Source organism: Geospiza fortis, unplaced genomic scaffold, assembly GCF_000277835.1.
Source record: "Geospiza fortis unplaced genomic scaffold, GeoFor_1.0 scaffold27, whole genome shotgun sequence".
Taxonomy (NCBI): Eukaryota; Metazoa; Chordata; class Aves; order Passeriformes; family Thraupidae; genus Geospiza; species Geospiza fortis.
Genome location: NW_005054329.1, coordinates 4384477 through 4397106, shown reverse-complemented (window position 1 = coordinate 4397106; position 12630 = coordinate 4384477). Strand labels below are relative to the sequence as shown.

The window sequence follows — 12630 nt, the reverse complement described above, 5'->3', positions numbered from 1 at the left end:
TGTGCCAGCACTGAAATAAGCATCTTGAAAGAAAAAAAAACCTGGAGCTATTTAATGGGAAAACAAACAGGAACAGCACAAAAACTGGCAGGGTTTCAGGAACCAAACACCTGCATTTCTCTGCTTAGTTCTGTGCTTTTCTCTGTGTTAACTTTGCTCTTTCAGTATTATTCAACAATGTTTGTTTGTTTTCTGTAAATCAATTGCTCCAGCATCCACGGGATGAACACCAACAATATCTCTGTGGCTTGGCAACACCACAGATTCTTATAAACCATGCTGAGCTTGGCTTTGGCAAATTTCTACTTCTTTCCTGGCTTCAAACCCACTGCCTAACTGGTAAAAACGTAATACACATAATCTGTTAAAACATAAAACAATAATCTGTTGAGTGAGGCAGGAATGAACTTGGACTGGTTAATCTGCTGAAGTACATCTATTTACTTCTGTATCTGATCCAGCAAAATCCAAAAAAAAGCAGTTAAGAGTGCAGGCTCAGACTTCTGTAATATCAGGGTGGATAAACTGAGCACAAAAAAGGATTACTCTGGAGATAAACTCTTTTTTCAGGTGAAGCTATTGGATTTGTTAGCTTTTAGGATACCACCATGGACTGCAGAAACAGGAATAGCATCTGAAGAGAATCTCCCTCTAGAAAACAAGGAATTTCCAAGTTTATGCTAAGAACCATCCCTTCCTCCACTCTGAAAGCAGCCTGATTTGCTTTATCTTTCCATGGCATGAGCTTCTTCACAGCAGGGAATCTGCTTTTAAATGATGTCCGAAAATAATTAGTGAAAACAGGAGTCACTTCACCAGCTCCTCCTGCCATGAGGTTCCTCAGATAAAGCAGGAGCCTGTTGGTCTGTCATGGCCCCAAAACCCAAGGAGGAAACTCACCTTTGCTGGATTCGTGGGTCAGTTTGCACCAAGGGCAGGATGGCTTCCAGCACTTTACTGGCTGAGCCTGGCAGCATCTCCAACACTTTGTTATCAATTGCCATTTTGTCCACAATAGTCTTAAAGTAGCGCAGTGCACTGACCACCTCCTTCTCCTTTTCCTCTAGCCATGATACATTCTGAAGAGGAAGGAAGAAAAGGAGAGATTTGTTAAAATTTCAGTGTTTTTAAGGGCAGGGTTCCTTTAACAAACTCCAAGTTTGGTGACACTGAGGTGTGTTCCAGGAGGAGTGGAAAAACCTCCTTTTACCACAAACACTTTTAAATTGAATTACTACTCTTTCAAAGGAATAGTCAGTGCAAAATCACACCCCTACTTCAACCTTCAGAATTACCTGCATTCCAAACTGAAGGCTTATCTTGATCAGTTTTAGGCTAAGATTAGCACCACTGATGACATCAAGGACACTGCTTTGAAACCCACACCCAAAACTGGGACAGAATGGTTTGGGTTGGAAGGGACCTTAAAGCCCATCTGGGCAGGAACACCTTCCACTATCCCAGGCTGTCCAAGCCCCATCCAACCTGGCCTGGGACACTTCCAGGGATGGGACAGCCAAAGTTGCTCTGGGCACCCTGTGCCAGGGCCTCACCACCCTCATAGGGAAGAATTTCTTTTTAATATCTAACCTAAATCTGTCCTCTGTCAATTTAAAGGCAATACCCCTTGTCCAATTACTACACGTCCTCATAAAATACATGAAAACACCCAAATAAACTCCACTCTGATGAGCCTCCAACCTAAATCATTTTGTGATGCTGCTGGAACAAGAGAACTCACTCACAATTTCCATGAGGACCAATTGTAAAAGCTAAGTTTTGGCATTGGTGAATGAATGTTGCAGAAGGGAACAATTCATTGGAATAAAGCTGAGTTGTGGTCACTCATTTCTGTGCCACCACAAACACAAGAGGAGGAAATTCAGAAGTGATACATGATACCTCAATGGCATTCTGGACAGGGATAGTTTTTAAAAGTTTACAACAGCATGCCTGGAGGACTTTTAATGCCACAAGTAGTTTCTAAGTGAGATTTAAATTGACTATTGAACACTGCTAGAAAAGGAGCAGAGAGCTTAGCAGAGTCAGATTTCATCCATTATCTCCTCAGTAAATTCAGCTTCAGGAATTAATGACCTATGGGCACTGTGTGCTCCCCATATTCCTGTCAGCTGTTAAACTGCTGCTTTTCTGCAAAATCAGGCCAGCAGCCCAAAAGGTTTTAGGAAGAACAATTTATAGGCAGCACTGGTTAGTAATTTGGGGTCGGTTGCATAAAAAGGTTAGAATCCCAAGTTCCATCTAGCTCCAGCTTCAGAAGTCTAAGTCCCAATCCAAGAACTGCAAACCACCCTGTCATTTTCCATCTCTTCTGGGCAGTGCCCAAAATCTGCTGCTGCTTCCCCTTTGGACAACACTTCTTGCCAGGAACCTCAAGTTCTGATCTACAGCCCACAGTGCCCTGAACTCCCTTCCTTGCTGAGGAGCATCCTGGCAACTCAGTGGGATAAAAAATGACATTTCCCATTTTGCAGGGATGTGCCCTCACCACTGCAGAGTTTATTCCAGGATACAGAATCTTAAAAACATTTAGGTTAGAAATGACCTCCAGGATCACTGAGTCCAACCATTATCTATGGAAAGCCTCAGCCTCTTCCAAGGTTTTGCATTTCATATGAAATGATCACACATTTTAGGGATCAGAGGGTCTGTAAATTCCCTGGGTAAGTACAACCATGGTCCAGCAGTCAAAGCTCTCAAACAGAAGTGAAAAAATGCAGACTGCAGTTCCTGCTCCCATGGCTGTTTATGGGTTTCATTCAACAACTGTTTCCTGTAGAAAGGCTTGTGACTTAATAGCTTAAACACTCTCCTGGTGCACAGAAGGGATGGGCCTGACAGAGTTCAGGGCTGAGAATGACAACTGGAAACACAAATCCTTCCGCTGAGCACACCAAGGGATGTGAATCCAGCCACCAGACACTGCCTGGGACACAGCCCTTTCTTTCTCTCTCTCCTTTTTTTTTGTTTTGTTTTGGTTTTTTTTCCTTGCTAGTCCTTTGGGTGACATTCCCCAGGAGCACTTTGTAATGAATTCTCTTCCAAGGTCCAAATCATACATAGATGTGCACAGAACCACGGAATGGTTTGGGTTGGAAGGGACCAAAAATCTCATCTCATTCCACCCCCTGCCACAGCTTCCACCAGCCCAGACTGCCCCAAGTCTGTCCAACCTGCCCTGGAACACCCCCAGGGATGGGGCAGCCACCCATTTCTCTTTTGTGCATTAAATGGGAAAAGGTTACAACTCAGGCAAAACAGCATCTTCTCTCCTCTCCCTGCCTGACACATATAGATGTTTTTGGATGATTTCTGAAATTTTCCCTTAATAATCAAATTGCAAATGCATCATGTATGAGACACAGCTGACCCAGAAAGGGTCACAGTGAGCTGTACAGAATACACCCAATTACAAAAGCTGGAATCATCCTTTTTTCCCTTACATTTTGGCAGAGTAAAACCTATCATAAGTCTGTATATAGCACTGAAGGACAGTCCTGTTCCTACAACAGGATAAGAATCACAGAGTTCAGGGGACAAAAGGAGGTTCTGAAAAGAACACCCCCAATGCTGCCCCCATCCAGATATAAAGAGGAACAGGAGATGATGATGTTGGCATGAGCTGAGCATATCCTTCAGCTTACACATCGTGATTTTACATTAATTTGTAGTATTGCTATTTCTGCTCTACAGTGATTATCTACTTCAGGAGCACAAAAATAGCATCTTAAGTACTTAAGAGGGAGAAAAGGATGATATTTGGTTTATCAAGTGAGCCTTTTGACAGAAGATCTCCCATTTGTCAACTGATGTCCACGTTCCAGTGAGAAAACCTGGCAACAATCCAGGCACATCCTCTTCCCCACTCCCTCCACTAAAGCTAATGAGCTGACTACATCCAGCTAATTGATTAGTTGGGCAGTAGCTATTAAAATAGGTAAGGAATGAGCCAGAAATCAACAATATTTCGCAGTATAAAAATGAATGCAGATTAAATAATCATGTACACTAATAAAAAATATTTCAAGTGTTTTGTTTTCCAATTAAAAAATCCCAATCTGTACATAAAAATGATTTTAATGTCCAGCATGGCTTATTAGTAAATCCTCTTGCACTGTTTTTAGGGGAAAAATAGAAAAGCAAAAACTTCATATATTATTAACATGCATTTGCTATAGACCACATTTTGAAAAGGGCTCTTCATTTTCTAATGTATTTTATGTGGTCACACATCAATTTAAAGGAAGGCTGCTAAATTATCTCAAGATACCATCCTGAAACATCATTGGAATTAAAAGCCTTCAAGGAGTACTCTCACTGTTGTTTTGGGGTTTTTTAGTTTTATTTTTAAATAGCACTCAGCCTTGCAAGGTGTATGGCTCCCTAGAAAGCATTTCCACAGTCTCCTGGGGAAAAATCCTACAGTCTGGGGAAAAATCCTTCTCATCTTCCACCTGGCAGAATAGGGTGAGGAAGGCTGCAGAGACTTCTCTGGGTGTTAAGCAAGTCACACAGCCTAAGAAAACTTTATCTTGCTGGCTGCTCTCAGTAATTCCACAACAACTCCCAGCAGAGATAATCTGAAAAATCCTGCATGTCTGGCACTGAACACTGGATGAGACTTTTAACAGCTGAGAATGATGTTTAATTATCCTAAACAACCTCAACTGTTCTTAACTTCTGGCTTCGATTTGTACTTGAAAGCTGACTGCAACAGTGCTGTCACAGAGAAAGTCTCCAGCTACACGATCAGGTCACAACAGGAGGGGAGATAACACAGATCAGGTTGTGACCTCATTTCTTAGAGGACCTGGAGTACATTTGGTCTGAGGAACATTGTGCTGGATCAGCAGCTGCTCCAACACTTCTGTGGGACTCTCCCTGCTGGTGCGACCAGAGATTGAGCACATCTTTGGAGCAGCTTCAAGGATGTGCTTGCTGGGGTCTGGGGTTTTTCAGAGGATCACACCCCAAACCAGGCAGCTCTTTGGAAGCTGTAAGCATAACCCACAGGGTGTGCATGTGGGGACGATGTGTCAGCCCATACACCACGTTCCATAATGAGATATTTAAATGCTTGTGGAAGGAGGTCTCATCATGCTCTACAAAGGGAAGCACATGTCTTGATTTAATAATACACAATGCTGTTTATAGGTAACCATAAAATGACCCTGAGGATCCCTGAGCTGCAGAATTATGCAGAGGACAAATTCACACACCAGATTATGATAAACTGAGTACCAGAAAGCAAGAACCCATCAGGATAGCAGAACATGGCCTTTGCTTACTTTGTTCACTGACTTCTCTGGTGTTTTCACTGTCAGGTCAGCTTGCTTTCCTTTCTTTGAGGGTGTTCTCTTTATTTTTGGTGAGTGAAACTTGCCCTTCAACTTCATGGTGAACGAGGAGAGATGGGAACGCTCAGAATCTAGAAAGACACAGAAAAGCATTTCTGGATTAGGGCAAATATGTTGAAACCAGGGATGTGTTACAACATTATCTGGAAGACACTTGCACCACGTAAATTTATTGAGTGGAACACAATAAAGAAAATTAACAAACTGCTGCTCTATATTATGTTTCAAACCACAACACCACCATAATTTCCTGCTTTCCTCAACCACAATATCAGCATCATTTCCTGCTTTCCCTTGGAGGCAGGGACAGTGGGACTGCCACTGCTCTGTGCCTTGGAGGGAAGAGGGAAAACACCTCTCTCCAAAGCACTTATCTCCAGAAGGTCCTGAAGTACTTTACAAAGGAGGCAATCATCGTGCCTCTTTGGCAGAGGAGCAGTGAGCCCAGGGGATGAAGCGACTCCTTCACAGCCCCTGGCTGAGCAGAGCCCTTGGCTGTGGGTCAGTGCAGGCAGGCTCTGCCTGGTACTGGGATCTGGCTGCTTCAGGCATGGAGAACTCAATGCCAGGTCATGCCCTTCCCAGGATGCTGATCTCTACCCACTCTGCAGCATCAATTTTGAATGTGGCCCCGTGGATTATGTGAACAAAACTGCCAGTCCTTGTCATCTGCAATGGATTTCACTTCCAGTGTACCAGAAAAACACAGAGGAACTCCTTTGGTACCTAATACTGGGGCATCATCCTTCAAGGAACTGAACTGCAGAAGTGTTCAGCCCTTTGAAAAATTTGTATTTTCATTGTTTTTTGAATACCTAAAAGAAGTAGTCTCAAAGGTTTGCAATCATGCCATATGCAGACTTACCATTGAAATACATTTTTATCTGTTTAACCATGAAGCTAAATAAAACTAAGCTAAAAACGAAAAACTAATCTGCCTTGCAGAGTGCAATTTAGAAAGTATTTTGAGCAAAGAGCACTTTAATAAATGAAGGTCTGAGTTGCTCTCTAGCGACCCAGATAATTCAGCAGAAGTTACCCAACTTGTCTCTAACTACATTATGAAGAAAAGTACACACTTTTGCTGTATGCTTCATTTTTCTTTTAGATTATTTGAGCATTAGCTGCACTGGCTGTAGTGAGTCCAGAGGACAGCCCCATGCATGCAGCACTGCAGCGCCTCGTTAGCATGCAGACTGCAAACAGCAAAGGCTGCTGAGTCAAATCTAGCAACCAGCAGCTAAATACCACAGAGCAAGTGCTCTTCCTGGTACTCAGAAACCACCTAGCCACAGCTCAAGGAAAGGAACCTGGCTCCCTTTGAACCCGGTTTCCTGGCAGCATGTTCTGACCCTCTGCGAGCACACTCACAGCACTCAGGTTAGGGATGTCCTCCAGAGCAGCATTTTGCAGGCATCCTACAAATGGAAGCTGTGTGAGCACCCATCCTAATCCAGTCTGGCTGCAGAGCTGTTCTCCACTTACAGGAGTAAATGTTTCCCCAAGGTTTTCTTTGTACCCTAAAGTCCTGTTTAGTGCTCTGAGGAGGGAGGCACTAAAAACCTTGGCCAGTGCAGACAAATCCAGGCGTATCAGTTGGCCTCTGAAGAATCACTTACAGCAGCTGGCACCCCAACTTAGCAGCAATTTACGTCAGTGCTTTACATCCACAAGAGGATCTCCAAACCTTTAAAACCTCTCTGTCTCCACAGGGTGCTGAAGGTCACCACTGAAGAGAGTTCCTGGCTGCTGTGATAACACTCTTGAGCTCCTCCCCAGAAAATCATTTGTATTTATTCCATACACCATATGAGAATTTCCATATTTGCACGCATATGCACGCTTGCCATGAAAAGTCATGGCTCTGAATTAATTTTTTGAGAACTGGCAAACAATTACAATAACTAATCTACAGGGAAGTAATGGTGACAGGAACAAATTGTGTCTGGCTCCTCCACAGGCTGCAGTGAGATCCAAACTCCTGGTCTCAGTAAGACAACACTCAATGCCTACAAAACCCTTGGTCACCTCTGGTGATAATTTTGCATTGTAGGGACAAGATATTTGAAAGGGAGAAAGACTTCAAAAGATTAATATTTCCTTTTCTCCTTGCCACCAGACATCTCTACCCACTTGTATGGGGCAAGCACGTGAATGGCTGAATCACCATGTCTGGGTGGTCAGGAACCTCCAAAAGGAGATGCCACCAGAGAAAGTTCCTTTTCTGCTGACAGCACATCCTGTCACCACCACCACCAGCCAACCACTGCTCCTTTGCTCTTTTTATCCTTTGGTCACACCAAACACCAAATCATTTGTGTGCCACGCTCTGAGAGGAGATAGACACACAGAGCAAGGACAGAAGCAAGTGGCTTGGAGCAGAATAGGAACTGCTTAAAATAGTACTGAAGTAAACCAGCTGACATTTGCAAAAATAATAAACGTTATTGTTTGAACAGCCCTGCTAAGTCCTGCTTTGAAGATCACAAATTAATGCAGCTTTTTACAGCCATGGCTCTCTGTCTACACCAAGCACTTTCCAGCTCTCATCTGCTCACAAGTTTCTGATGCATTTGCAGTTAAACAAATGAGTCACAAACCAATATTCTCTCACACTCAATTACACTTAGCACTTAAAATAGCGCTTTTCTTGTTCCAAGCACATTACAAACACATCCTTCTCATCCTTAAACAGTCAGGCCTTAACCTCACTCTGCAGATGGGAAGCAGGCACAGAGGTGAAGCAACTTGTCTAAACAGAGCAGAGGGTGAGTCAGTGACTCTGGTACAGCATCTCCATCACTCTGCAGGCCCCCAGCCTCTCCCCCTGTTCAGGGATCGAGCTGTGGAGCTCCTGTGAATATGTTCAGGGAATGCCAACAGAATTATTCGGCACACTGGGCTTTACAGTTTGCAAGCTGATACATCATTCAAGCATTATAAACAGAATTTGCTTTGTAATGAATCTGGATGAAGTGGTATAAAAGAGAAGTGACACTTGAGCAGGGAGGGATTCCAGCTCACAGGTGTAAGGGACCTAAGCTTTTACAGATGAAGCCTGAAACTCTTCTCCAAAGAGCACAGCTGAGCAAGACTTCCTAGACTTGTTACCACAGCACTGGTCTGCTTTGAAAAAGTAACTTTTTAAAATATTATATCCTAATTGAAATAGCTTACCTGTCCTGTGTGTCTGTCCAGTTAAAAAGTTCAAACAGCACAGCATGCCTTTACAGATTAAATAATTTGATAACATACACAGAGGCAGAAAACAGAGCCATGGCAGTGGCTCAAACCACTTCTGTCCCTCTGCTCCTTCCTGCCTATCTACAGTAACCAAACCCCTTAATGCAGCATTGAGATTGTTCTTAGCTTGGGAGTTTGCCCACTGGAAATTATTCTATCATATTACCCTTGCCTCTTGTTGATGAATAGCCAGCAGTGTTTAGCTGGAGTCTCAGCACTGGCTTTCTCCTCTCTGGTGTGCAGGAGGAGGGTACCCCATGCTTACTTCTATGAAGTGTCCAAATATTTGTGAGATGAATGGGAAAAGTCAGGGTAATAAACTCAATGAAGTGATTTCAACTGGAAGGGGGAAAGAAAAAAGTTGTATCAAAGTGTTTCTGTCTCAAAGGAACCACTGACTTTCCATCCCCTCATATTTCATCTGGATGCTCTCTCCTGCTGGAAAAAAAAAAGCCCTTCAAAATGACTTTATTACAGATCTGAGTTTCTTGATTTCTGCCTGGAAGCTTCACTACGTCACTGGTTTCACAGCTAATTCCATCCCCTGTCAGTGAGGCTCCTGCTGCTGAACGTGCTCCAGCTGTTGAGTCACGGCCCTGCTCAGCTCCAGGCTCGTCTCCCCCGGCACGTGTCTGGGGTCTGACCACACACACACCAGCACAGAGCTGCTCTGACACGTCTGCTCCAACCAGCCCTGCTGCCAGGTGTGCCCAGAGGGGTTTGCAGTGTCCCTCCAGCCCTCGGGCCAGGCAGACCGTGGCTGAGGAGACCACGGTCAACCAGGAGCCATTGATTCCCCACCAGCTCCCCAAGCTCCAGCAATTGCTGCTGCTCCAGTTTGCCAACAGAAAGCCAAATCTGGTGAGGAAAGAACTGCAGGTTTAAAACAACAGTGGATTAAAAGGGAAGGCAGATAAATCAGCTTATGTGCTTGTGGGAGAAGAAACTAAGGCTGCTTAGGAGTCAAAGCCCAACATCCACCTCTGCCATAGTCAAATGGTTACTCTCCACTAGGGTTCAAATGAAGGCCAGGATAAGTCAAAACACACACTGGCTGGTGAATTCCACCAAGCTAAGCCAGAAGCAAAGTATTTGCTTTAAAGTCAAAGTGAAAGTTCAGCCTTTTACACAGCTCAGTCACAGCAGAGTTTCCATCTGCTGGGTCCCACTCACCAGCCTCCTGTAACCAGCACAGGGGAGCTTCAGAAATGGGAAATCATGCCCTGCCTGCTTCTGCACCTCCTGCTCCTGTTTTTGTCACTACTGTTCCATGGCAGGGAGGCTCCAGCAGCTGGGACAAGCTGCTCAACCTGTCTAGTGCTTGGATCATATAAAACTAATTGAAAATAAACTTATTAATCAAAACCCCACAAACTTCAGAATAAAGTACCTTTTCTTTCCTTCACCTGAAAAATGAAACCCTCCATCTTCTCTCACTCTCTGTGTGTTCAGACACCAAAACCCTGCAGCTTTAGAGGAGACACAACCTTAAAAAAAGGGTTATAGTTCATTTTCCAGCTTGTCCTGACTCTTGCAGCTTGTTAGAAAGAACGAAGCGAAGTCTAAAAACCTTATTCCGCAAATGGTTCCTTTTTCAAAGGCCATTTAGGTCTCTGCTGGATGCACATATTTTAAAGCTATCAGATTAAAAATAACAGGGGACATCTCTCCCCATGTCATAATGAAGCTATTGTGCACATTTTTAATCAACTGCTCCTGCCACTTTTGCCACGAGTCCTTTGAAGGCAGCAGTGACTTATGTAATGAGTTACACAACGATGCCCATTAAAATGGCATTTGTTCCCTTGGGCTCAGCTCCATCATTTGAGAAGACAAAAGGCAAGTTGCAAGGCTTCAGCTAAACCCTAGCTGACAGGGACTTTAAGGGTTCTGAAGCAAAAGGCAAAAATAACGAGGCAGAGTTCAAAACGACCTTTCTGCTGAGGATGTCTGTGCTGTGATGCAGCACACAGCGAGAGGCTCTGGGGCTACTCAGGATGCAGTTGTGCTCTCAGAAACACAGGAAAACAGGTGATTCAGGATGGGCAAACAGGCACATGAGAGCACACCACAATAATCACAAAACATTCTGCAAAGCAAATGCCTTCCCAGATTCTATATGGATATTACTAGAATTCCCAACATCTTCCTTCCACCCTTAGGGCAAGGGCTGTATCTGTTACATAGCTGTAAGCTCACAGATCTGGGGGACTGTGCCCTGGCTAAAGCTTCTGGGCTCTCTTGTAATGTAAATACTAAAATCAGTGACTGACAGAAAATCCAAGCCTTTGAGCTTTGCAGGAAACAGCAGAGTTCCTCTGCAGAAGAGCTGGCACAGGAGGCACAGTGTGATGCTCACCAGTGAGCTGTGGGCAACAGAAAACGACTGTAAAAATAAATTCTAATAATCCTGTCTTGTGACAAAATGTTTGAGCCTGCCAAAGGCCTATGAAGGTGGAGAGAAAGCACGAGGCTTCAAGGAGGGTTGAAGAAACAGATGAGGAGGACCCCAGATAAATTCTCCACCCTTTCACACCTGCAGTGTGTTGCTAGCTCTCCCATTACACTGCACACAGCCTTCAGCTACTTTTCACACCCTCTTTCTCCAGAAGTCCTGAGGATGTTTAGAAGCCTAAAAATGCTGATATGCAGCACTTGTGCAATGCTGTGTGTTCCCAAAAGGATGAACTGGGATCCTGAGTACAGAAAAGACAGAATGCGACAGAACAGAATTAAAATATCCCTTTTAAATGTATCAGCATATCACTGCTGCATCATGGGTGCTCAAAAGCCTCAGACCTACTACTCCCAGCTCTGTGAGTTTGCTTTCCCCAACTTTGCCATTATCCCCAGAGACTGAAGCAAGAGAATTAAAGCAGAAACAAAAAAAGACCTGGTAGGGGAGCTGGAAAGGAAAAAAAGAAGGGAGGGTCCGGTGTCAATCAGGAAGTTTGCCCACCCTAACCTTTGTACCTTAGGTGGAGTTGTTTGTAAGCTGCTCCAAGTCCTTCTCCAGGGAATCCAATTGCTAGGAGAGCCGCCAGGTTTTAGAGGAAAACCATGGAGGAAGGGCAGCTGAGAAGCAAACAATCGTTCTCGAGTGCTAAAGAAACTTTTCCTCTAACATCACGTCACCTTGGAAGCAGCCAGCTTTGGGGAGCGGAAAGACCGACTGCCCTTTTTCTTTTCTGGCAACATTACAGTGAATGAGCATAAACCAGTGAGCATTAATGATGTGCAGTGACAGCACACAAACTTCTCTGGAAAAGGGAGGCTCAGTTCCCTCTCAGCTGGCCAGGCAATGCTCACTGACTCACAGGCTTCATTATTTTTATGCCGCCCTCTGGGGCCTCCAGAGGAAGGAAAACATTTTTATTTGTCAGAGAGCACATTTTTATTTTGATTTTTTTTTTCTTTCTAAGCAGCCATGAATGAGGGATCTCCAGCTGCAGCAACCTCACGTGGAAAGAGCTCACAGTGTTTGCAAGGGAATTGGAAGGCAGAGAGGGTAACTTATCAATTCAGCCACGTCTCCCAACTGCTCTGAAAGGACTGAGTTAGTCACCAACATTAATTTTATGGTGCATTAGCACTACAGCTCTTCTTTCTTCCAGTATCATATCTGGAAGCAAATCTTCAGGTTGCAAGGAAGATGAACATCATCAAGTAGCAAGTTCAGAGCAGCTGACCAGATTCCCCTTCACCCTTCTTTTTGCCTGGTATTTCAGGATAGAGAAATCTCCCTGTACGCAGATAAACCAGGAATCCTTTACCTGCTGAAAACTGCAGCAGTATTGCTCAACTGATTTACAGGAGGGAAAAAAGAAAAGAAAAAGGCAAAAAGCTACAATAAATCAAAGAAGGAGAGATTTAAGGAAGCAAAACTGCTACCCAAGTTCAGTTTCCCACAGCACACCAAAGCTGGCTTTGAGATTTCTTTTTGAACAAGATACTGTAATTTATTGATAAGCAGCAGACAGGACTTCTGCTGTGGTTTATCAAAAGCTGC

The 12630-nt window shown here is 44.0% G+C and overlaps 1 protein-coding gene across 7 annotated transcripts in view; it reads right to left on the bottom strand.

Annotated features, from left to right (window-relative positions):
• Positions 1-5453, bottom strand: part of RAPGEF1 (Rap guanine nucleotide exchange factor 1) — a 52453-nt gene extending 47000 nt beyond the window's left edge. For 6 of the 7 annotated variants that reach the window (XM_031057221.1, XM_031057224.1, XM_031057220.1 and 3 more), the window contains exons 1-2: positions 5310-5445; positions 901-1079 (exon numbers count right to left, since the gene is read on the bottom strand). In XM_031057221.1, the coding sequence (XP_030913081.1) occupies positions 901-1079; positions 5310-5417 (287 nt within the window). In that variant the 5' untranslated portion in view covers positions 5418-5445. Of the gene's footprint in view, positions 1-900; positions 1080-5309 lie in introns of all 7 variants that reach the window. The other variant, XM_031057226.1, reaches the window with a different exon arrangement.
• Positions 5454-12630: the final 7177 nt, after the last annotated feature.